The following is a 25,505-nucleotide window of genomic DNA, read 5'->3' on the forward strand; positions in this document are numbered from 1 at the left end:
CTTGGGAGCCAGAATAGGGATAGTCAGGGTGGGCGTGGCCAGCTTGACATCACTCGTGTCTGCTGTGTCTGGTGGCACGAATGTTCTGCCAGTGAAAACGAGCTCTGTTTTCAGCCACAATAGCCTCCTGCCGCTCTCTACCACAAAAATGGAGCTTGAGGGACTGAGCTCCATTTTTGCTGGCAGAGGGTGGCAAGAGGCCGTTACGGCTGTAAACAGAGCCTGGGAGGGCCGTATCTGGCCCTCCCAAGCTCCATTTTCACTGGCAGAGGCACCGTGGGCTGGATCTTTGCTGTTTCTAGACCGGCCCCATGGACGAGATCTAAGTACCCCAAGGCCTTGAGTTTGACACCCCTGCTCTGTAAGCAGAGGTGGGTTCCTACCAGTTCGCACCTATTCAGTAGAACCGGTTCGCAAATCTACCGAACCGGTTAGAAGAGGTTCCACCAGTGGACCCGGAAAGCAGGCCACACCTACAGAAGAGGTGCCAAATTTTTTTGAAACCCACCACTGGCCCTTGGATATGATTATTCTACACTATCATGCTCATATTTATAAAACTCAGTGCCTCTGTGAAAGGCAAGGATGACTACTGCGTTTGTGGTGCAATCAGAACATTGCGTGTGTTGAAGTTGTTTTAACGCAAACCAAAGATGCCTTTTAAAAAACAAGTTTACATCCTATTCTTATGCATGCCAGTGCTGTGTGTGGGGTAATTTAAGGTGGTTCTAACAAGTGTCGTCGGCATCTTCATATCCGGTCACATGGGCGGCAAGCCACTCCCATCCGGTCACATGGGTGGCAAGCCACTCCCACAAAGGAGGCCACACCCACAGAGTAGGTTCGAACAATTTTTGAAACCCACCACTGTCTGTACGACACTGTTTTCTTCTAGGATTCCAGTTTACGCCAGTCCAGAGAGCAAGAACACTCCCCGAATGACAGCCAGATCTCCAGTCCCATCCTGCCTACCCGAAATAAACAGTCTGAGATCCTTCAAAGGCGCCTGCCCATCACTCAGCACTTCGGGAAGGTATGGAGAAAATGGAAGTGTTAGTGGCTTAAAGACTGGAAGGAACCAAACCAGGAGAGCTTTAGTGGAAGGAAGTGAACAAGAGCGGAAGAACAGGTCTGGTGCCCATTGCTGCGTGGCCCAAATATTAGGTTGTCCTCTGTAATAGATCTCTGGAGCAATTCCTCAAGATTCTTGGACCAGTTGCGTCAAAACTCAAAAGAAACAGAGAAGGGGCATATTTCTGATTAAGAGCCGAGGTGGCGCAGTGGTTAGAGTGCAGTACTGCAGGCCACTTCAGTTGACTGCTATCTGCAGTTCAGCAGTTCAAATCTCACCGGCTCATTTTCTGCCTCCCCCCGCCCCAGGATTTGCTTGAAGCATTAACTGGGAATCTGCCAGGTTCACAATTGTGTACCTCCTTGAACAGCTGCAGATGAACGGCCCGCTGGAGTAAGTCTTGCATGGCGCCGGATCCCTGCTGTAGGAAATTCTCCTGGGAAAAGGAAATGGGCTTTTCCTAGGAGAAAGAGGGATAGGGAAAAGAGAGATGATTGACAGCAAGTCTGTGACCAGGGTGAATGGGCAGAGACTGGGCTAAGGATACCGAAAAGAGAAAGTGGTAGAGAAAATTAGAGCTGGGGGTGGGGGGGGGGAGAAGAACCTCCCTGGAATATCCTTCTGGATAATGGACACAACAGTGGAAGGAGCCGAGGTGGCGCAGTGGTTAGAGTGCAGTACTGCAGGCCACTTCAGCTGACTGCTATCTGCAGTTCGGCGGTTCAAATCTCACCGGCTCAAGGTTGACTCAGCCTTCCATCCTTCCGAGGTGGGTGAAATGAGGACCCAGACTGTGGGGGCGATATGCTGACTCTGTAAACCGCTTAGAGAGGGCTGAAAGCCCTATGAAGCAGTATATAAGTCTAACTGCTATTGCTATTGCTAAAAGGTGGGCAGGAAGTTTTGAATGTGTGCAACTTGTGTAAGCAGTTATGAGGAGTAGAACGTAAGTAAGTAATCAAACAAATTATAAGATATCTTAAGGCCATCATGTCTCATATAGCTCAGTCATTAAAAACAATACTTTCATCGTAGACAGCCAAAGGTTTACGAAATAGACCTTAGTAACATTTCATGGGCCCTTAACTTCTCATAATTATTCTTAGAATGTAATTTTATGCTTTTGTGCCCTGGGACTGAAGGGAAGAAAATAGCTGGAATATTAATAGCAGCTAACTACAAATAAATTTTGTATCTCCTGCAGAAGAAAGCTCAGAAGAGCAGCTATGTGAAGTGAACTCAATTAATGTCCATCTAATATGCCAAAACCCCAATATATTATTCACAAAGCAGAAAGTAACAGTGCTGCAGGATAAAAATAAATAAATTTAAATTTCAAGATAAAACTATCTCATTCCGTGTCGGGCGAACTGTTGATGGCTCCTCTGAATAATCTTGGGAATAATAGCCTGCTATATAATAATAGACATTTTCTATGGCAGATCCTCCTTTGTGTTGATACCAGAGAGGTGCAGGGCTTCCTTTTAAATTCATTGTAAAAGGACAATAAGTCACTCAGCAGATTTACAGATGGGACTTTCTTCCCTTCTGTATGCAGGCAAAACTCAGAATATTTAATTGCCTGATTCAGAGATTGTGAACAAAAGTTTTCTCTGGACAGAAATGAGAAAATCCGCAGGATTTGGGGCCTTCCTTCTGTTATAACCTTTTTTGCAGGCACATTTCCCAAGCCTGGAGAAAGAGAATTATATGCCACTACTTTTTTTTGTTGTTGTTAACTAAGAGTGTTGAAAGAATATCAAAGGATGGTGCCTCAAAAGCTGCATTTTTTTTTAACATTTATCATTCTTATACATTTATTATTTCATTTAATAGGTTATAATATACAGTTTGGGTTGCTTTGTTTACCATCCCTTCCTCCTCTTGTAACACCACCTTATTTTCCCTTTCTTTTCTCCCTCTCTCCCTTCTCTACTTTCTTCCTTCCTGCTCTCCTTTCCCTTCCTTCTTCCTGTACCTTTCTCCTACTCCTGCTCTTCCTCTTTCCCTTCCTACCCTCTTTCCTCCTCTTTCTCTCCTTTCCATCCTCCTCTCCTACCTCTTTCTTTTATCTCTCTCCTTCTCTACTTTCTTCCTTCCTCCTCTCCTTCCCCTTCCTTCTTCCCCTTACCTCTCTTTGCTCCTACTCTTCCTCTTTCCTTCCTACCCTCTCTCCTTCCTTTCTCTCCCTTCCATCCATCCTTTCCTTTCCCTTTCCTTTCTCCCTCCCTCCCTTCTCTCCTTTCCCTCCTTCCTCCAATCCTTCCCTTCATTTCTTCCCGTACCTTTCTCCTAATCTGCTCTTCCTCTTCCCCTTCCTATCCTCTCTCCTCCTCTTCCTCTCCTTTCCATCCTCCTCCTCCCTTACCTCTTTCTTCCACCCTCTCTCCTATCTCTACTTTCTTCCTTCCTCCTCTCCTTCCCTTCCTTCTTCCCGTACCTCTCCTTTACTCCTACTCTTCCTCTTTCCCTTCCTACCCTCTCTCCTTCCTTTTCTCTCCCTTCCATCCTCCTTTCCTTTCCCTTTCCTTTCCTTTCTCCCTCCCTTCTCTACTTTCCTCCTTCCTCCTCTCCTTCCCCTTCCTTCTTCCCGTACCTTTCTCCTACTCCTGCTCTTCCTCTTCCTTCCAAAAGCTGCATTTTTGATGAATTGGAAATCTTTAAATGAGTCTTTCCCCTTCCCCCATCCCATCCCAGGAATATAATTAGACCAACTGAACATCCCCTAACTGTGTATCTGCCAGATGTTTTGGTTCCACCCACAGAAGTCCTCAGACAGTAGGATCAATGCCGATGCTTTTGAGACTGAAGTGCAACCATACCTGCAAGACAGTCAGTCTGGGGCATTCTGCTATGATGGCTCAAGTGAGGAATACAGATAGTCTTTGACTTATGGCCACACCTGAGCCCAAAATCTTTGTTGCTAAGTGAGGCCATCAAGTGAATTTTGACCCATTTTATGGCTCTCATGAATCACAGCAGTTCTTAAGTTAGTAAGATGGTGGTTAAGTGAATCTGGCTTCACATGACACTGCAACCACTACAAATATAAACCAGTTGCCAAGCATCCAAATGTTGATTAGGTGACTGTTGTGGCCCAGCAAGAGCCGTTGGAGCTGCCACCAGACTCCCACAGCGAGGGGCCCTATGAGTCGGCTCTGGAGGATGTGGAGGACCCTGGACAGGGTTCTGACTCTGAGCAGGGCGCAGAGAGGCTGGTTGGCCACCAGGAGGCGCCTGAGCCTTGGACCAGTGGGGAGGAGACAAGGGAGTGTGATCCGGATGTCAGCAGTGGGGAGGAGCCAAGGGAGTTGTTCCTAGATGCCCGGCACCGGAGAGCTAATAGGCGTAAAGAACAATTACGCAGTTACAGGAGGAAATTGCACTCAGCTGGTGGTCATTAGGCTCCTCTCCAGACTATAAAAGGACTGCTTGTGCACATGCCCCTTTTGCAGAAGTCAATGCATTCACTAATGTTGGAGAACTGTGGGGTTAGCTTGGCATGCTGGATTGCTGCCAAGGACCTGTCTGTCTGTGAATGAATTCCGTAAAGTATATTTGGCTCGGCGTGCCTTGGTGTGGGACGAGGGGGGGGTCAGAACAGGTGACCATGGAGGTGCTGTTACGGTCATGTGAAAAATGGTCATAAGTCATTTTTTTTTCAGTGCCATTGTAGCTTTGAATGGCTGTAAGTCGAGGATACAACTTTAAATCCCAAAGGAAAGGTTCCATTGACTTTCCTATCTCCAGAACCTCAAAAGTATACTGTTAAGAAAAAGTTAGCCGATCCCTTACAAGCCCAGGGCTGCATGGTGACTCAGGTTCTCTCCTCTTTTCAGTCTCGCCCGAGGCGACCACAAAGGACGAACAGTGAGACGGAACTGGAGACTCAAAGGTAAGACAAGACAATGGAGGGCAGCTGGGCTCCATTACTTCTTCCTCTGGCAGCTGCTCTGCTTTATTAGCTGAGTTCTCTGTGTGTGTGTGTCAGGTCTGTCCCAAGGACCTTTGATACATGTGGGGCTCAGCCAGTGGTGGGATTCAAATAATTTAACAACCGGTTCTCTTCCTTAATGACCAGCTGGGTAGGCAGGGCTCGGTGATCATGTGACTGCGTGGGTGTGGCCAACTCAATGTCATTCAGGTCGATGGGCACTTCGCCTTAGCTGTTACAATGGTAATAAGGGTTAACCAGAGAGGCAGTTTCTGTAAGCAGGGCAACAAAGATGAGGCTACAAACAACACCAGAATGTTTCCTTCCTGCCTTCCTTACAGGATTAGCCCTGTAAAATGGAAGAAAACCAAAAGAAGATTTCTTCCAACAACCGGTTCTCCGAACTGCTTAGAAAGTTACCAACCGGTTCTCTCGAATAGGTGCGAACCGGCTGAATCCCACCACTGCCTTACAGATTAAATGTTGGACATGTTTAGGAAAGCAATTGGAGGATTCTCTTAGTTTTGTTTCCTTCCCATGGTTTCCCTTCCCATTCCTTCCCTCTGCCAGTAGAACAAACATCAGCATTAATGTGAAGTAAGGCTAGGATTTCGGAGGAGATGAGATTCTCCCGAATAGGTGCGAACCGGCTGAATCCCACCACTGGGCTCAGCTCCCTAGGAAATGCTTCTGCACAAACCGCACTGAGAGAAAAGAGAAGACCTATGTAAAAATAAAATAAAAACTTTGTCCAATCAGCTCTGGAAAAACTACCGGCATTTCTGCCGTATTGTACAGGGTACATTCATTGTACAGTTATCTTCTTTTCCACAGAGGGAGAGAGACAGAGAGAAAATAGTAACCTAAAGGTTGTCCCTGTAACGAAACATCAATTAATTCTCAAACTCATTGCAACAGGGGTCACTAACTCTTAACTAATGGTAAATCAACAAGATAACGACTCTAGTCAGCGAGTCAAGCCTACCCTATTTCCCCCGCTAATGCATTATGGCTAAATAACGCAATTTAAATTCATTAAAAAATGTGGCAACATGAATTTAGAGGAGTGCCACTTATCAAGAATTCCTCATCTGGGCAAATGCAGGAACCTCACCCGCCTTGAGCAAAATTGTGTGTGTGTGTGTGTGTGTGTGTGTGTGTGTGTGTGTTATTTGTGCTGATAAATAAATAAAGGGAGACTAGTATAGATCTATTTCAAGCTATTTAGCTCTCATCAGCTAGCCATACCCTTACCCTTTATTTATTTATCAGCACAAATTAAAAAAAAACACAAATATAACAAAGGCAACAGTAAAAATATTGGGTTTCTGTCGTGATGGACTCTTGTGACGAGCCGATTGACAGATGATGGAAGCAGTTAGCTTCCTCCCATAATTGGGGCTTACCAGGGGTTGTAAATATCTAATAGATACCTTTCACCCTGGCTTCGCTGATAACGGATAAGAGCCTGTGGCCTAATGGCTAAGATGTCTGCCTAGTATGTAATATAGCCCAGGTTCAAATCCCAGTAAGGGTATGGCTAGCTGATGAGAGCTAAATAGCTTGAAATAGATCTATACTAGTCTCCCTTTATTTATTTAGCAGCACAAATAAAAAAAACCACAAATATAACAAAGGCAACAGTAAAAATATTGGGTTCTGTCGTGATGGACTCTTGTGATGAGCCGATTGACAGATGATGGAAGCAGTTAGCTTCCTCCCATAATTGGGGCTTACCAGGGGTGTGTGTGTGTGAGTGAGTGTGTGTGTGTGTGTGTTTAAATGGGGAGAGTTTTCAAAAAAGAGCATGCAGCAAAGCCCATAGATACAGCCTGTGCCCACAGCAAATGTAGAAAACCTTTCCACGCAGGGAGCTTTGTAATATGCAGTGACAATGTTCAGAGTTCTCTGCAGGACTGGAGGTTTTTTTTTCAAAATGAAGGAACTGGCATAGTGGAAGTGGTTTCACAAGCTCCAAAATTTGCATATTTGTAAACAGCACCACGCCACATATCCGTAAGAGGCAGCGTCAAAATGCTGCTTTTTAAATTTGACTCCTCCCATTTGACCATCCAATGAATGCCACTAGTGGTGTTGTGCAAACTCAGACTGAGATTAGCTTATCTGGTAGCTCCCTAAATATTGTGTCAGCGTTCCAAGTATCATGTCGAATTAAATCAGAGTCCAAGGCAAAACGATCCTTAAAGTTCCAATTTAATAAAGCAGACTTCTTAGCACATTGCTATGGAATCCCAATTCTGGAAATGACGTCAGAATCCCACCCAGTTAAAAGTTCATGATCTTGTCCCCACACTCACAAATCCATCACATGGTCCAATCTTCTTCTTCCACACTGGCATCTCCACCCACTGCTTCCAGTCAGGTGTAAAAGTGCGGAGACAAAAGATGGTCTTCTAGAAAAGAAGGATAACAATACATTCCACAATCCTACTCCTGTCTATTCCCTCCTCCCATCAACTCTACTAATGAAACAGCATAATGAAATAAGAGAAAGTGTGGCAGGCCAAAATTCTAAAAGGAATATAATTGCAGGCCTGACATATTGCCTTTGACTCTCAGCTTCAAAACAAATATCCATCTGCTTTATTGATTAGTTTTCTTGCACCTTTTGTGAGAAGAGTCCTATAGGGAGGAAGAAATGAAACACGCATTTTAGCAAATCCAATTGCTTAGTAAGATAGTTCCCCTTGTATTTTACTAACTGCCTCACCTATACAGAAATGTCAAGCTCTCTCCTATATTTATTTTCCAGGGATGTTTCAACTCCCTTCAAATCACCTTCCCCAGACTCCTCTGTGGAACCTGCGGGAGGTGACAGTTATCTGAATGAAGAGAAATTTGACCTCCTGGGGGAAATTTTTGAGACACTAAACTTGCTGGAGTCAAGCCAAGCTCAACAGCCTCTCTACGGGACCCGCAGCTTGGATTTCCATCACCTAGAAGAGGAGAACTTCTATACTAAGGTAAGCCCTGCCAGCTGAGACTCTGGGTACCTATAAAGAGGTCCAGCTGCAATAATAGCAATAGCAATAGCAGTTAGACTTATATACCGCTTCATAGGGCTTTCAGCCCTCTCTAAGCAGTTTACAGAGTCAGCATATCGTCCCCAACAACAATCCGGGTCCTCATTTTACCCACCTCGGAAGGATGGAAGGCTGAGCCGGTGAGATTAGAACCACTGAACTGCAATAGCAATAGCAAATAGCAGTTAGACTTATATAGCGCTTCATAGGGCTTTCATCCCTCTCTAAGCGGTTTGCAGAGTCAGCATATTTGCCCCCAACAATCCGGGTCCTCATTTCACCCACCTCGGAAGGATGGAAGGCTGAGTCAACCCTGAGCCGGTGAGATTTGAACAGCCGAACTGCAGAACTGCAGTCAGCTGAAGTAGCCTGCAGTGCTGCACTCTTAACCACTGTGCCACTTCAGCTCATAAATCAGGTAACCCCAGCTGCTGTTCCTCCTTGAGCTTAGCACTGTGGCTACTGCAGGCCCTGAAATCTGGCTGATAAATAGTAAGGAAAGAGCTAAATTCTAGTCATCTTTAAGCAACGGAGCTGAATATTGACCCTGTTGTCTTTGGACCTGTTGCAGCCGAGGCCCAGTAGAGAGGACCTTTACAAAGCCCTGTCTGAAGAAGAGGATGATGCTGAAGATTCCCTGTCTGAGGACAGAGTGTTCCTGGGCTGCATGGATGAAGAGAACTTGCCAGACCCTTCGTCACCTGCCAGAGCTGCAAGGAGAAGTAATGAGGTGTTGGTCCACAGTTCCGCTGAGCTGCAAGGTTGCCCTGGTCTGGACACCCCAAATCTTTCCTTCCAGGAGGCTAGGGGTGAGCCATCAGAAGCAGAAATGACCCACGGGGCAGACCTTGAAACTGCCTTTCCTAGTCCAGTTACACCAGAGAGCCACACTGCTACCGAGTTGCAACAGGAATGTAGGACTGACCAGGCCCTTCAACCTCCAATCAATGAGAACAGAAAGGTGGAGTCGTCGATTGCTAGTGGTTCCACCATCCAAACATCTGCAGACTTTTTACAAACGAAAGCCAGTGACTCCGTGGCAAAGAAGAACATCCTAGGTAGGGTCACCAGCTTACCGCCTCAGTTAGGGTCTAGGCAGTTGTTGTAGCCCAAGGTGCTGGAACTGAAGAAAAGATTTGAGGCCTGAAAGAGCATCCTGAAAATAGAAAAGAACCTTCCAGTGTTTGAGTCATCGTTACCCTTTAAACTTGGAGGTGTTTCAAGAGGGAGCAGCAGTGCAGAAGGGCTTCATCTGTCCAGGCACATAAAAACACTGCCAGCAGCAGAATAGCAATAGCAGTTAGACTTATATACCGCTTCATAGGGCTTTCAGCCCTCTCTAAGCGGTTTACAGAGTCAGCATATCGCCCCCACAGTCTGGGTCCTCATTTCACCCACCTCGGAAGGATGGAAGGCTGAGTCAACCTTGAGCCGGTGAGATTAGCAATAGCAATAGCAGTTAGACTTATATACCGCTTCATAGGGCTTTCAGCCCTCTCTAAGCGGTTTACAAAGTCAGCATATCGCCCCCAACAACAATCCGGGTCCTCATTTCACCCACCTCGGAAGGATGGAAGGCTGAGTCAACCTTGAGCCGGTGAGATTTGAACAGCCGAACTGCAGAACTGCAGTCAGCTGAAGTAGCCTGCAGTGCTGCATTTAACCACTGCGCCACCTCGGCTCTAGTGAGGAGAGGGGGGATGCCTATCAATAGGAAAAAGGAAAAGGAGCATTTAGTTCATATACAGCCCCCTTCGAGACCGCCTACTGCCACATACCTCCCAGCAGCGAGTAAGATCCCACAGATTGGGCCTCCTTCGGATGCTGTCAGCCGGACAGTGTCGGCTGGGGGGCCCCCGGAGGAGAGCCTTCTCTGTGGCTGCTCCGACTCTTTGGAATCAGCTCCCCCCAGAGATCCGGACCCTACCCACTCTCAGGGCCTTCAGGAAAGCCGTTAAAACCTGGCTGTTCCGGCAGGCCTGGGGCTGTTGACCTCACTGTTGAGGTCCAGCCCCGATTAGAATGAATGTATGTGGTGTTGCAATTTTAAACTGTCTTTTTTTCTCTTTTTTTTCTCTCTCTTTTTTGTAAGCTGCCCGGAGTCCTTCGGGATTGGGCGGCATATAAATTTTATAAATAAATAAATGAATAAACAAACAAACAAACAAACAACTGGCAGGGACTTCTCTCCTAGAACCTGCACTTTAATAAATGAATTTGTTGAGCTGGCCAGAGTTCCTTTCCTCCTTTCAGTGTGGAAGACTGCTTCAACCAGGTCAACCTTTCTTCAAGCAGCGTATCAGGAAAAGTAAGTTTGGCATGGTTTGCATATGTAAATGAGTCCCTGAAGTTCAAAGCCCGATAAATAAAATCAAGCAGTATTACCTAAAGTCTTAAGGTAATGATGGTTCTGTCAGAAAGAGAGAGACTCTTGCATGCTCATTTTTCTGTAAGCTGTAAGCCAGTCCTTTCCCCTCTAGGTTGATAAAGCTACGGAACCATCAGGCCAATCATCATAATCAAAAGCTAGGTGGAAAGGTCACAAGCAGAGGTGGGTTCCTGCCAGTTTGCACCTATTCGGTAGAACTGGTTCGTCAAATCTGCTGAACCGGTTAGAAGAGGTTCCACCAGTGGACCCGGAAAGCCACACCTATAGAAGAGATTCCAAAAAATTTTGAAACCCACCTCTGACACACACACACCACACACAGACACAGACACAAACAGAGAGAGAAAGAGAAAGGAAGGAAAGAGAAAGGAAGGAAAGAAGGAAAGAAAGAAAAAGGAAGGAAAGAAAGGAAGAAAGAAAGAAAGAGAGAGAGAGAGAGAGATGAAAGGAAAAAGGAAAAAGGGACAGAGAGACAAAAGGAAGGAAAGAGAGAGGGGGGGAAATACATGAAGGAAAGAGAAAGGAAGGAAGGAAAGAAAGAAAGAGAAAGGAAGGAAGGAAAGGAAGAAAGAAAGAAAGAGTGAGAGAGATGAAAGGAAAAAGGAAAAAGAGACGGAGAGACAAAAGGAAGGAAAGAGAGAGGGGGGGAAATACATGAAGGAAAGAGAAAGGAAGGAAGGAAAGGAAGAAAGAAAGAAAGAGTGAGAGAGATGAAAGGAAAAAGGAAAAAGAGACAGAGAGACAAAAGGAAGGAAAGAGAGAGGGGGGGAAATACATGAAGGAAAGAGAAAGGAAGGAAGGAAAGAAAGAAAGAGAAAGGAAGGAAGGAAAGGAAGAAAGAAAGAAAGAAAGAAAGAAAGAAAGAAAGAAAGAAAGAAAGAGTGAGAGAGATGAAAGGAAAAAGGAAAAAGAGACAGAGAGACAAAAGGAAGGAAAGAGAGAGGGGGGGAAACACATGGCTGACAAGCCACTCCCACCAGGTCACATGGCTGGCAAGCCACTCCCACAAAGAAGGCCACACCCATAGAGTAGGTTTGAAAAATTTTTGAAACCCACCACTGGTCACAAGGGTGGCCACGTGGGACCCTGGGATGCTACAACCATCGTAAATATGTGCTGGTTGCCAAGTGCTCGAATTCTGATCGTGAAACGGCAGGGATGCTGTGATGGTCCTAAGTGCAAGGACCAGTCAAAATTCACTTTTTCCCAGCGCTGCTGTAACTTTGAACAATCACTAAAAGATAGGCATAAGACAAGGACACCCGTAGGGAAGCCTGGAGGTCTCTTCAGGCCCTTATTCTAGAGTTAACTCATCAATGCATTAAAAAAAATAAAATACGCACGGCCTGCATTCTATTCAATGCAGAGAAAAGGAAGGTGCTGGTCGTTACTTATAAAGCCCTACATGGCATCGGACCTGGGTACCTGAGAGACCGCCTCCTGCCGATTACCTCCCATAGACCGATTAGATCCCACAGGTTAGGTCTCCTCCGGATTCCATCTGCCAAACAATGTCGGCTGGCGACTCCCCGGGGGAGAGCCTTCTCTGCTGCAGCTCCACCCCTTTGGAACGAGCTCCCCGTGGAGATCCGGACCCTTACGACCCTCCCGGCCTTCCGCAAAGCCGTTAAGTCCTGGCTGCTCCGGCAGGCCAGTACCCAGCCCCACGGTAACTATGAATGTTGTGTATTTTAAAGTGTTGTTTTGTCTATTTATCCCCTTCCCTTGTTTATTGTAAGCCGCCCGGAGTCCTTCAGGAGCGTGACCCATCAAAACCGCGGTCCACAAAAGCGCGATCGACAAAAGCGCGCATTTGACGTCACCACAGCGCGACGAAAAAAATTAAAAATTGAAATAAAAATAAAATTAAAGCAAGCCGATTCAAATAAAGGTAAGGGTTAGGTTTAGGGTTAGGGTTAGGGTTAGAGTGTTAGGGTTAGGGTTAGAGTGTTAGGGTTACGTTTAGCGTTAGGTTAAGGGTTAGCGTTAGGTTTAGCGTTAGGTTAAGGGTTAGGTTTAGGGTTAGGTTAAGGGTTAGGTTTAGGGTTAGGTTTGGGGGGGTTAGGGTAAGGTTTTCGCTTTACTTTTACATTTTTCGATCACAGCGCGATGTTTTCGTCGCACTGTGATGACGTCAAATGCGTGCTTTCGTCGATCGCAATTTTGTCGTCCGCGGTTTTGTGGTGGAACCCTTCGGGAGTGGGCGGCATACAAGACCAATAAACTACTACTACTACTACTGCTATTGCTATTGCTACTACTACTAAAGGGAGCCCGCCCTAAGGCGGGAAAGCCAGCTGCGTGCTTTGAGGCCAGTCACTCTCTCTCTTGGCCCAACTCACTCCCAGAGTGGTGATTGTGGAGAAATAGCAATATAGCAATAGCAGTTAGACTTATATACCGCTTCATAGGGCTTTCAGCCCTCTCTAAGTGGTTTACAGAGTCAGCATATCGCCCCCACAGTCTGGGTCCTCATTTCACCCACCTCTGAAGGATGGAAGGCTGAGTCAACCTTGAGCCGGTGACATTTGAACCGCCGAACTGCAGATAGCAGTCAGCTGAAGTGGCCTGCAGTACTGCACTCTAACCACTGCGCCACCTGCCTCAAATAGGAAGCAGGAGCATCATACACCCAGCCTTGAGTGATAGGAAATAAAAATAGGATGTAAATTGAATGACCAAAAATTTCAATGAAAGATGGCAACTTTGAAGAGCTTTGGAAGAAGGATGACGAAGCAGCACTTGTCACTGAAGAATAGCTAAACAGCATATTTAATATGTGTGAGATCTAGCAAAAATTTCTAGACTGCTCGATAAGATTGAATAAGGTTTTCTATGGTTTGCTTCATTTTATTGCTCGGTGCGAGTGATGTAGCAATAGCAATAGCAGTTAGACTTATATACCGCTTCACAAAGCTTCCAGCCCTCTCTAAGCGGTTTACAGAGTCAGCATATCGCCCCCACAGTCTGGGTCCTCATTTCACCCACCTGGGAAGGATGGAAGGCTGAGTCAACCTTGAACCGGTGAGATTAGAACCGCTGAACTGCAGATAACAGTCAGCTGAAGTGGCCTGCAGTACTGCACTCTAACCACTGCACCACCTCGGCTCTTATGTCCTCCATGCATGCATTTAGATCATTTCAGAATAAACTTGATGGCAACTTTGAAGAACTTGGAAGAAGGATGACGAAGCAGCCCTTGTCACTGAAGAATAGCTAAACAGCATATTTAATATGTGTGAGATCTAGCAAAAATTTCTAGATTGCTCGATAAGATTGAATAAGGCTTTCTATGGTTTGCTTCATTTTATTGCTTGGTGTGAGTGATGTCCTCCATGCATGCATGTAGATCAGTGTTTCTCAACCGTGGCAACTTGAAGATGTCTGGACTTCAACTCCCAGAATTCTCCAGCCAGCTGGGGAATTCTCGGAGTTGAAGTCCGGACATCTTCAAGTTGCCAAGGTTGAGAAACACTGATTTAGATCATTTCAGAATAAACTTCCCACCAAGCGACTGAGGGCATCAACCCCTCCTCCCACCACACAGTTCACCAAATGGTGCCATTTTTTTCCCCCTCGTCAAAAAAAAGGGGAGATTGGATTTTATTAGAAAGTGGCATTCTTAAAGGCAGAGGGCAACCAGCACACACGTTAAAAAAAACCCTTGAAAGGCAAGTCCCCTCCCAGAATCCATCGGTTGGGCCAAGGCAGCAGGCTTCCTACCCCAAAGCCACAATCCTTCTTCTCTCTTCAGAAAGACCGACCTTTCCCCTACTGGCTGCGCCATCAACTCTATTCTAGGAAGATGACCACGACTTGTCCTGGAGGACAGTGCAAACAGAAGGTATCCCAGCCAGCATGTTCTGTTCCCATAGCATCCTTTCCTTTCTGGGTGCAGAGAGCAGGATCCCACCTTGCATCTCCACCCATCATCACAGCTCTTTCGTTTCTGGTATTTGGAAAGTCTCCACCGACAGCTATTCATAGCTAGCCAGCCAGATGGGAATGCTGCCAACCACACCAGGGATCTTCCAATTTCACAGGTCCATTCTCAGTCTTTATTTTTTTTCTTTAGTCCAGTGTGCTAAGCAGCTTTTGTCCAAGGAGAGTCCCTTTTCCCTCCTCTGTCAGATAAGTCGTTCTTCCGGAGGCAGCTTGAGGTTGGTCTGTGGTTCCATACGGGGCCCTGCTTGCTCCTCATTGCTGGGCCGGTAGGTCCCTTCTGTCTGGCGCTTCTCCCGAATTTTGAGTCCCATGAAAACCAAAAGGCCAATTAGCAAGAGTCCTAGAAAAACACAAGGCACGGCTATGGCAGCGTCGAGTTCCGCCTTCTGCAGAGGAACAGTTGAAGAAAGAGAGAGCAGGGTTAGTTGCTGTTCAACACAATAACAGAGAAAGGCAGAGCTCGCCGTGGAAACGCTACTAACCACCCTTTCGGTCTGTACTGCACAAATCAACAGATGTAACACATCAGTACAGGTCAGAGGTGGGTTCCTACCAGTTGGCACCTATTCGGTAGAACCGGTGCATCAAATCTACCGAACCGGTTAGAAGAGGTTCCACCAGTGGACCCGGAAAGCAGGCCACACCTACAGAAGAGGTTCCAAAATTTTTTGAAACCCACCACTGGTCCTTGGAGATGATTATTCTACACTATCATGCTCCTATTTATAAAACTCAGTTTATTTATAATAAAAGTGTCAAAGGAATACTGAAGTCTTGTTTAGCACTTGGGAGGAACCTGACTGAGGTTATCATGAGAGGAAAAATAAGACTGTTGATATTGCAACTTCATTCTCAGAGAAAAGGAAATGAGTGGGCCAAATGCTCCTACCCAAAACCTCTCCTTCCTGGAAGTGCCTGATTATTTATATTAATATTCTTATTTGTATCTCAAATGTCCTCGCCAAGCTCAAGAGGATTTGCAGAGAGACTTTTCTTCATTTTATCCTAGCAATTACACTGTGGGGTAAGCAGAGAGTAGATTCAACTGGGTCTCCCCTAGTCTAATCTAGCATCTAATTCACTGCACCACACTGACCATCGGCATTACTTAGACATATTCAAATATTTTGGGAAGGCACACCAGAGGTGGGTTCCTACCAGTTCGCATCTATTCGGTAGAACCAGTTCGTCAAATCTACCGAACCAGTTAGAAGAGGTTCCACCAGTGGACCCGGAAAGCAGGCCGCACCTACAGAAGAGGTTCCAAAAGTTTTTGAAACCCACCACTGGTCCTTGGATAGGATTATTCTACACTCTCATGCTCATATTTATAAAACTCAGTGCCTCTGTGAAAGGGAAGGATGACTACTGCGTTTGTGGTGCAATCAGAACATTGCGTGTGTTGAAGTTCTTTTAACGCAAACCAAAGATGCCTTTTAAGAAACAAGTTTACATCCTATTCTTATGCATGCCAGTGCTGTGTGTGGGGTAATTTAAGGTGGTTCTGACAAGTGTCGTTGGCATCTTCATATCCGGTCACATGGGCGGCAAGCCACTCCCATCCGGTCACATGGGCGGCAAGCCACTCCCACAAAGGAGGCCACACCCACAGAGTAGGTTCGAACAATTTTTGAAACCCACCACTGGTACAGGTAGTCCGTGAGTTATGGTGGCAATTGGGATTGGGTTGGCTGTTGTTAAGTAATATAATCATAAAGCATCAACTCTGGAGTCCAGGCTGCTGTCATAACACAAGAGCCACTTGGGTGATCGAGTGGGCAGAGGCAGAGGTCCCAGGCGAAGGAGTGCACCGGGGTCATGTGGATGATGTAGGTATGTTGTGGGTTGGAACTAGGGAGCATATATGGGCTGGTGGGACTGTGGTTGGGCATTGGGGGAGTGAGGTCAGTCCAGCAAGGACCATGGGCAGGTGGGGAGTGCTGCAAGCATGATGCTATGGAGCATGGGAGGGAGAGGGATATTGCAGACCTACTCCCTAGGGGGGGTTTCTCAGGAGGAAGAGTGGCAAAAGCAACTTATGGAAGTGGCTTGTGAGTTTCCCTGGTGGCTTTCCCTTGACTTTTGCTTGTGGGAAGCAATCAGGGAAATTCACAAATGGTTATTCTTTCACTGTAGGGAATCTGCAATGGGCACAACATTATGGACCCATCAAAAGTACCCCTTGTTCAGCACCTTTTAAACAGTCACTGAGTGGTAACGGGAGGACTATCTGCAACAAAGCCACAGCTTTGCTTATGCGCTAAGCCAGAGCAAAGCTTTTGAAAATATTTGGAAGAGGGATTTGAGATCTCACAGAAGCCAATAGCAATAGCAGTTAGGCTTATATACCGCTTCATGGGGCTTTCAGCCCTCTCTAAGCGGTTTTACAGAGTCAGCATATCGCCCCCAACAACAATCTGGGTCTTCATTTTACCCACCTCAGAAGGATGGAAGGCTGAGTCAACCCTGAGCCGGTGAGATTTGAACAGCCGAACTGCAGAACTGCAGTCAGCTGAAGTAGCCTGCAGTGCTGCATTTAACCACTGCGCCACCTCGGCTCGCCAGCCAAGCACCTCTGCTATCCATAAAACGATCAGATTGTCATTTTTAAAGCTTATGCACAACTGAAAAAGATTCAGCTGCTTTAAGAATCATATTCAAGACACACTGCTTCATTATTTGATTCACTAAACCACAACTTCTTTGTAGGCTTATCAATTATGGTAGGATGTATGGACACACAGACAGAAAGCAGAGACTTTTACGAGATCTTCTATTTTTTGTTGGTTTCTGATTCCAAAAGTGCAGTCCAAATCCAGACCCACATTGCCAATGCATTCTCGTGTTTGTGTATAATATACTGAAAACACTCAGACTTTTTATAAGCAATCCTGTGAGGACACAACTCATCTTTCAAGATGTGTCTCTTTTAAAAGGCTGAACACTTTGTGAGCCAAAGGGCACCATCTTGTGGTGATGTTCCACATTGCCCATCTTATAATGTACATTATCAATCTTCCAGTCACCCAGTTCACCATAGCAAATAGCAATAGCAGTTAGACTTATATACCGCTTCATAGGGCTTTCAGCCCTCTCTAAGCGGTTTACAGAGTCAGCATATTGCCCCCAACAACAATCCGGGTCCTCATTTTACCCACCTCGGAAGGATGGAAGGCTGAGTCAACCCTGAGCCGGTGAGATTTGAACAGCCGAACTGCAGAACTGCAGTCAGCTGAAGTAGCCTGCAGTGCTGCATTTAACCACTGCGCCACCTCGGCTCCTTATTGATACAAGCATCAATTGTGTTCTTTTCACTCACGGGAAAGAAGGGAAATTGCTCTAGAGCAAGGGGTCCCCAAACTTGGCAACTTTAAGACTTGTGGACTTCAACTCCCAGAATTCTCCAGCCAGCAGCTGGCTGGAGAATTCTGGGAGTTGAAGTCCACAAGTCTTAAAAGTTGCCAAGTTTGAAGACCCCCTTGCTCTAAGGGCTACTATACCTTTCCCTCAAGAACTTATTAATCAGTTAGCTCACATTCTGAGATACCTACCGAGAGGCCTTTGGAAGAAGTGGTTAGCACCGACGTGGGCCCGGCTGTGCTGTTGCCATTGGAGGAATCTTGGAGAGACATAAAACAGCATTAGAAATACAGTAAGAGCCTCATATCTGGCTCTGATGCCATGGAAGAAACTGTGCAGTTGTACAAGACTTTTCCATTAACAAACTACAGCATTCCAGATAAGGGACCACTGAAGCTTCCCCTAATTCTCTCCAGTAAAAAATAAGGCCACAGTCTCATAACGGCGTCTGTTCAAAATTGGGTGTCTATTAGGAAAGTCCTTCTGTTTGGGTCTGCGCATTTAATTTGTCTTCGGGAATAATTTCTGTTCCTTGGAGCACAAAAAAAAGGGATTCTGCTCCATCTTCTAGATGTTATTTCCCCCCCCCCTACATATTTGACAATTGATATCGTATCACTCCAATCTTCTCTCCTCAACCCTACACATACTGTATAGTCAATTTATTCTCCGTTTTTGTCATGGGATTATATGTCTTATATCCCTCACCATTCTGGCTGCCTTTCTGGACTTTCCACTTGCTGTTTTTCTTAAAATGTCAGTTAGCCATAAGTAGAACATGGCATTGCAGATGAAAGCACTGCTGAATGGAAATTATTCTTGACTATTAGTGGTTCTGCCACTTTGCTGGATCATGGTCTGCTTGTCAACAACTATGGCCCTTAAACTTTTCATTCATACTGTTGCCGCCTTACTCTATTTCCTTTGTTCTAGGACCTAAACTATCTCGACCCCTTCCAGTCTGGCTTCAGACCCGGTTACAGCACAGAAACCGCTTTGGTCGCATTGACCGATGATCTCTGGAGAGCCAGAGATGGAGGACATTCCTCCATCCTGGTCCTCCTTGACCTCTCAGCGGCTTTCGATACCATCGACCATGGTATCCTTCTGCGACAACTGCGGGAGGTGGGAGTGGGAGGCACCGTGTTGCGGTGGTTCTCCTCCTACCTCTCGGACAGGTCGCAGTCGGTGTTAGTGGGGGGGCAGAGATCGTCCCCTAGGCCCCTAACATATGGGGTGCCTCAGGGCTCGGTCTTATCCCCCCTACTATTCAACATCTACATGAAACCGCTGGGAGAGATCATCCGTAGGCACGGGATCAGATACCATCAATATGCGGACGATACCCAGTTGTATCTGTCCGCCCCGTGCCAACTCAATGAAGCGGCAGACGTGATGAACCGAGGCCTTGAGGCCGTTATGGACTGGATGAGGGTTAACAAGCTTGTGCTCAACCCAGAAAAGACCGAGTGGCTGTTGTGTTTCCCTCCCAAAGATTCGACCAATATTCCATCACTCAGGCTGGGGGGTCAAATTTTATACCCCTCAGAGAGGGTCCGCAACTTGGGAGTCCTCCTGGACCCACAGCTATCGTTTGACCACCACCTTACGGCTGTGACCAGGGGGGCATTCGCCCAGGTTCGCCTGGTGCGCCAGTTGCGACCCTACCTGAATCGGGAGGCACTCACAACAGTCACTCGGGCCCTTGTGACCTCTAGGCTGGAATACTGCAATGTGCTCTACATGGGGCTGCCCTTGAGGAGCATCCGGCGACTTCAGCTAGTACAGAACGCGGCCGCGCGAGTGATTGTGGGTGCACCTCGGTTCACCCACATAACACCTATCCTCCGCGAGCTGCGCTGGCTACCTGTCGATCTCCGGATGCGCTTCAAGGTGCTATTAGTCACCCATAAAGCCCTGCATGGTAGTGGATCTGGATACTTGAGAGACCGCCTTCTGCCAATTACCTCCCTGCGACCAATTAGATCTCACAGATTGGGCCTCCTCCGTATTCCATCGGCCAGCCAGTGCCGGCTGGCAACTACAAGGAGGAGGGCCTTCTCAGTAGTAGCCCCGACCCTTTGGAACGAACTCCCCGTGGAGATTCGTACCCTCGCCACCGTCCAGGCCTTCCGCACAGCCCTTAAGAACTGGCTAGCCCGTCAGGCCTGGGGACAAGGATAGCGGCCCCTCCCGAATGATGAATGTATGTTGCTTATTACTTTTATTATATGTGTCCACGTCATTGTTTTGTATTCCCCCTCCCTGATTTTATGTGAGCCGCCCTGAGTCCCCTCAGGGAAAAGGGCGGCCTACAAATGTTAATAAAATCTCAAATCTCAAAAAATCTAAATGCAGGAGCGTAAATCAGGCTCTAGATTTCCAGTTTGATAAACACCCTTTAGAAGCATTTAAATCAGGAATAAAAACGTGGAATGCCATAGGGCTTAGAACAGAACTTAATGGTATTCCATTCATGTCTTTCTTCTAAGGTGATTTTTAATAGCACACCAGCCAAGAAATCAAATCTGCCCAAGGTAATAATGAGTTATTTTAATTCAGCCGTGCACTACTAAATCCAATGCCACCTAGTGACTGTTATGATATAATATACCCAGGCATCTTTGTAATGCAGTAAACAGGTAGGTTTTCCAACCTGTTCGTCTGGATTTCTTTTTTGTTTGAATAAAAACAATGATATAGCAGTTCTGTGTGTGAAACAGACAAATATTCATGGGGAATCCAGGGTGGTAGCAGCAGGAATAAGAAGTGCTTGTCAAGGAATAGCTTCAATTATTCACTAATTCCCAGTGCTAGTTAGGGTTTGGTTGTTTCTAATATTCAAGCCAGTGGTGGGATTCAGACGGTTCGCACCTATTCGGGAGAACCGGTTCTTAACTTTCTAAGCAGTTCGGAGAACCGGTTGTTGGAAGAAATCTCCTTTTGTTTTTTCCCACTTTACAGGGCTAATCCTGTAAGGAAGGCAGGAAGGAAACATTCTGGTGTTGCTTCTAGCCTCATCTTTTTTGCCCTGCTTACAGAAACTGCCTCTCCGGTTAACCCTTATTATCATTGTAACAGCTAAGACGAAGCGCCCATCGACCTGAGTAACCTTGAGTTGACCATGCCCACATGGTCACATGACCACTAAGCCCCGCCTACCCACCTGATCATTAGGACAGAGAATGGGTTGTTAAATTATTTGAATCCCACTACTGATTCAAACTTACCACTAGGTCCTTAGATAATCACTAATACATCGGAAACCCTAAAGAGGGATAATGCCTGCTCTGTTTATACCCCAGTTAATGTTTTGGGCATTAGGGAAACGGAAACATAGATATACTACTTCCACAAAGTGTCATTCAAATCGTGCCTATATAAATACATTTTTTAGACTCAGTTGCTAATCTGTTTTGTTTTGTTTTTTTGTCCTGCTACAGGGACTCAACAATCTTTTCACCTGAATTAGTCCGTCGGTGACTTTCCTTTTAAAAATGTCCCAAATACCAGCAAGATTTTTAAGTCTCACCCAAGAATGCAACGTTTAGGGGAAGGACTTCCTTGACTATTGAATTGCTGGTTTTATTTTATTTATTTTTTTAAAGAAACTTCCCTTGACAAGCTTTCACCTGGCTCTCGAGGCAGGTGTGGCTCATGTTGAGATAGTTTCTGCTCCCAGGCATTCCGTTTCTGTCTTGGCCTGAGCACTGTTTCAATGAGAAGGTAGGAGGTGGTGGAGCCACCAGGTTTCAGAAGCCTTTCCAGGTTTCAGAGAATCCACGCCCAGTGTGAGAGGCGGGCACTAAAGATTTAGCCATTTCTCATTCCCTGGCCTGAAGGCTATATACCCTGAAACTGTTTTGCAATTCATAGGTGAGGTCTAGCCAAGAGTCAAAGCATTCAGGGGAAGCCACAGAGGGAAGAAAAGGGTTCTGCTTTTAGTTGAGATGTTATTTTAATGTCTCGCTACCTTTGAGTGAGCAGAAATTTTACGATTCGTGACTTTCTCAGATCGCAGAGAAATTGAAACTACTAAAACAAAGCGCATATATAATTGTGATCTCTTTGAGCAGAAACCAATTTGCTTCTCCTGCAGAGGTGGGTTTCTACCAGTTCGCACCAGTTCGGTAGAACCGGTTCGTCAAAGCTACAGAAGAGGTTCCAAAAATTTTTGAAACCCACCACTGACACACACACACACACACACACAGAGAGAGAGAGAGAGAAAGAGAAAGAGAAAGAGAAAGAGAAAGAGAAAGAGAAAGAGAAAGAGAAAGAGAAAGAGAAAGAGAAAGAGAAAGAAAGGAAGAAAGAAAAAAAGAAAAAAGAAAGAAAAAGTGAGAGATGAAAGAAAAAAAGGAAAAAGGGACAGAGAGACAAAAGGAAGGAAAGAGAAAAAGAGAGAGAGAGAGAGAGAGAGAGAGAGAGAGAGAGAGAGAGAGAGAACACATGGCCAGCAAGCCACTCCCACCAGGTCACATGGATGGCAAGCCACTCCCACAAAGGAGGCCACACCCACAGAGTAGGTTCGAAAATTTTTTGAAACCCACCACTGTTCTCCTGTCTACCAAGATGGAAGTCAAACATTTTCCAAATAATGCATTTATAACTTTCTGGCAAATTGTGACACTTGAAATTTAATAGGCTGTGTCCATAATGTTGGGTAATTTATTTATTAAAACTATTTCTAAGCTACCTTTATGAACTAAAGTCTCCCAAGATATTCAAACACGTTCAAGGGGTTAAGTTGAATTTAACTTAATTAAATTTGAATAAAAGGAGTTTCCCCAAAATAGACAATAAAAGCAGATATTGCACTACAATTTGCAATCCAATGCCTACTGGGATTGCTTTGCTCAAAATCTGGATCCTGCTGTGTTTTCAGAAAGCTTGAAGACTTGGCTTTGTTCCACAGGCCTTGGGGCAAAAAAAATGATCTCTTGCTCCATATTTGAATTGATACTGAGTATTTTACTTCGTTTATATTCATGCTGATTTTTTCCCAACATGCTTTTTAACGGTTTATTATTGATTTTTCTTTCGGTTTTTCCCCCCTCAAATGTTTTCATTAATTTCTTGCCTATTTCCTTAGATTTGCTTTAGCATTTGAGATGGCTTAGAAGGAAAACAAATGAAATAAAAACAAGTATATAATGATTCCTTACATGGAAGACTGTTTGAATATGACACTGCACTCTTGCTAAATACTTTACAGTCTAAGACAGTGTTTCTCAACCTTGGCAATTTGAAGATATCTGGATTCAACTCCCAGAATTCCCCAGCTAGCATTCGCTGGCTGGGGAATACTGGGAGTTGAAGTCCAGACATCTTCAAGTTGCCAAGGTTGAGAAACGCTGGTCTAAGACATTGTAGGATCCCTGCCAAAATAAAGCCATTCAATGAAAGCCAATCATACTCCCAACAGGAGATAGAATTCCCAGACTTTGTAGTATAAACTGGATATTTGCTATCAAAACTGTTGCAAATATAGAGTTTTATGGGGGGGGGGGGTTTACAGAAGACATTCTGACTGTTGGGCATGATCCACTCTTTGGGGCAATCACTAAACAGATGGGCAATTGTACCACCCACCCGCCAGCAAAGATGCCAGGTTCTCCCCCCAAATTCTAGCCAGCCCATTCTTATTTCTTTTATGGCAGCAAAGATAGCTCACCTACCCTGACCCCATGCAGGAAGCCAAAGGGATTGGAGAGACACTGTCAGAAGGAGTGCAAGGTGTCCAGAACCGGCCATTGCCCACCTCTCCAGCCAGGAGAGGGGCAGGATAAGGGAAGGAATTCCCCACTGCCGCCGGAGAGAAGCAGCTGGCACTAACTTCTGTCTGTATTGCAGCAACTTCCCAAATACTCCAGGTAGTTCTTCTGCTGCAAGAAAGTCCTTGTTTGCCACTGGAAAAGAAAGAGACAAAGTGAATGATACTCAAATGTCTGGGCAACTGCTAGGTTTGAATCCGGGCCTCCCACTGTTGTAATATAGTTCCTTGTGTAGGTATAGCGGTCACCCATGGCCCAGTGGATAACAGGGCATGCAGAGCCACGCTGAACCACACAGGAGAAAACAAACTCCTAAAACTCCATAACATCCTGATAGTTCATAACATAACATCCTGAGATGTGCCCTACCAATGACGCCCAGGATTTGACCATATATAGACAGAACTTCCCTGAGCAGTAGATTAGAAATTGTACTTTTACAGGCTGTTTTTAATCACATGCTATTGCTCCTCCTGCCTTTGTCCTATCTCAATAAAAGGGGCTCTCAGACCCCCAATCTGGGTCGCTCCATCCCGAGAAAGATTGTGTCCTGTCTTTTCTCCACATTGGCCTCATGGACGAACCACGGGAACGTTACATCCCACAACCTTAGTACAACAACTCCTACATGGCATCGGACCTGGGTACCTGAGAGACCGCCTCCTGCCAATTACCTCCCATAGACCGATCAGCTCGCACAGATTAGGCCTCCTCCAGATTCCATCTGCCAGCCAATGCCGGCTGGCGGCTCCCCGGGGGAGGGCCTTCTCTGTTGCAGCTCCGGCCCTTTGGAACGAGCTCCCTGTGGAGATGCGGACCCTTACTACTCTCCCGGCCTTCCGCAAAGCCACTAAGATCTGGCTGCTCCGGCAGGCTGGGGGGTATGTTGAAATAGCCACCCCCACTGTAACTATGAATGTTGTGTATTTTAAACGGTTGTTTGTCTGTCTGTCTATTTATCCCCTTCCTCTGTTTATTGTAAGCCGCCCGGAGTCCTTCGGGAGTGGGCAGCAGACCAATAAATAAATAAACTCAGAAATTGTCTGCAATCATCAGAAGGTATTTCTTCCTTTGAACAAATGGTCAATTAGATGTTCTTCTGAATGCACAATAAGGGTATGGAACAGAACTGCAACTGGACAATCTTTATGAAAATTACTCGCTCCCCAGTGTGATTAGCAGGGAGGGGAGAAACCGCATCTAAACTAGGATCTCCATGGCAGGAAAGTTTTAACCCCTCTCCATAATACCTAGGCCCGCCATGCTCCCCCAAGTTACTCCTGTTTGACAGAGTAAGAGAAGCATATTCTCTTCTTGTTCTTCCCATCCCACCTGGGAAGGTTCACTGAGCCAAGGTGGCGCAGTGGTTAAATGCAGCACTGCAGGCTACTGCTAGATCAGCAGTTCAGCGGTTCAAATCTCACCGGCTCAGGGTTGACTCAGCCTTCCATCCTTCCGAGGTGGGTAAAATGAGGACCCAGATTGTTGGGGGCAATATGCTGACTCTCTGTAAACCGCTTAGAGAGGGCTGAAAGCCCTATGAAGCGGTATATAAGTCTACTGCTATTGCTATTGCTATTGCTATCTGAGTCCCATCATCAACCTGATTATTCTTAAAGTAATTCAGCTTCCCAAGTGCTCCTCGGCAGGAACAGAAATATGCCTTTGTCAATGCAGGATGAAAAAAAAGTTTGGCTCTTCTTATCTTATTAAACATCACATTTCTATGGAACTTTCAAACAATCACAGTGTACCAAGTTTCAACAAAGGAAACAATTGTGATATTGACTTTTCCCATTAGTAAAGAACGCTGAACGAGATGAAGGAAGCAGCGGCATTCATAATTGAAAGATTTTTGTCAGAGGACCAAGAACTACCTGGAGAGGCTTCCTCAAACCAGGACTCTGTAACTAGAACCCAAGTCCTCTCAGAGAATATATTCATCATTACAATCACCAGAAAGAATTCCGGTTGGAGATCTCTA

At 45.8% G+C, this 25,505-nt stretch overlaps 2 protein-coding genes across 3 annotated transcripts in view; one reads left to right on the top strand and one right to left on the bottom strand.

The window, feature by feature from the left end:
• Nucleotides 1-9,390, top strand: part of DENND1C (DENN domain containing 1C) — a 48,815-nt gene extending 39,425 nt beyond the window's left edge. Inside the window, exons 20-23 of the mRNA XM_032208807.1 lie at nucleotides 896-1,033; nucleotides 4,912-4,967; nucleotides 7,780-7,990; nucleotides 8,622-9,390. Of these exons, the coding sequence (XP_032064698.1) occupies nucleotides 896-1,033; nucleotides 4,912-4,967; nucleotides 7,780-7,990; nucleotides 8,622-9,158 (942 nt within the window). The 3' untranslated portion in view covers nucleotides 9,159-9,390. The remainder of the gene's footprint in view (nucleotides 1-895; nucleotides 1,034-4,911; nucleotides 4,968-7,779; nucleotides 7,991-8,621) is intronic.
• Nucleotides 9,391-13,885: 4,495 nt separating this feature from the next.
• CRB3 (crumbs cell polarity complex component 3) overlaps nucleotides 13,886-25,505 on the bottom strand; it is a 31,451-nt gene continuing 19,831 nt past the window's right edge. For both annotated transcript variants that reach the window (XM_032212330.1, XM_032212331.1), the window contains exons 2-4: nucleotides 23,426-23,656; nucleotides 17,936-18,003; nucleotides 13,886-14,770 (exon numbers count right to left, since the gene is read on the bottom strand). In XM_032212330.1, coding sequence (XP_032068221.1) covers nucleotides 14,567-14,770; nucleotides 17,936-18,003; nucleotides 23,426-23,501 — 348 coding nt within the window. In that variant the 5' untranslated portion in view covers nucleotides 23,502-23,656 and the 3' untranslated portion in view covers nucleotides 13,886-14,566. The remainder of the gene's footprint in view (nucleotides 14,771-17,935; nucleotides 18,004-23,425; nucleotides 23,657-25,505) is intronic.

The sequence above is a fragment of the Thamnophis elegans genome, chromosome 2 (genome assembly GCF_009769535.1).
Source record: "Thamnophis elegans isolate rThaEle1 chromosome 2, rThaEle1.pri, whole genome shotgun sequence".
NCBI classification, from domain to species: Eukaryota; Metazoa; Chordata; class Lepidosauria; order Squamata; family Colubridae; genus Thamnophis; species Thamnophis elegans.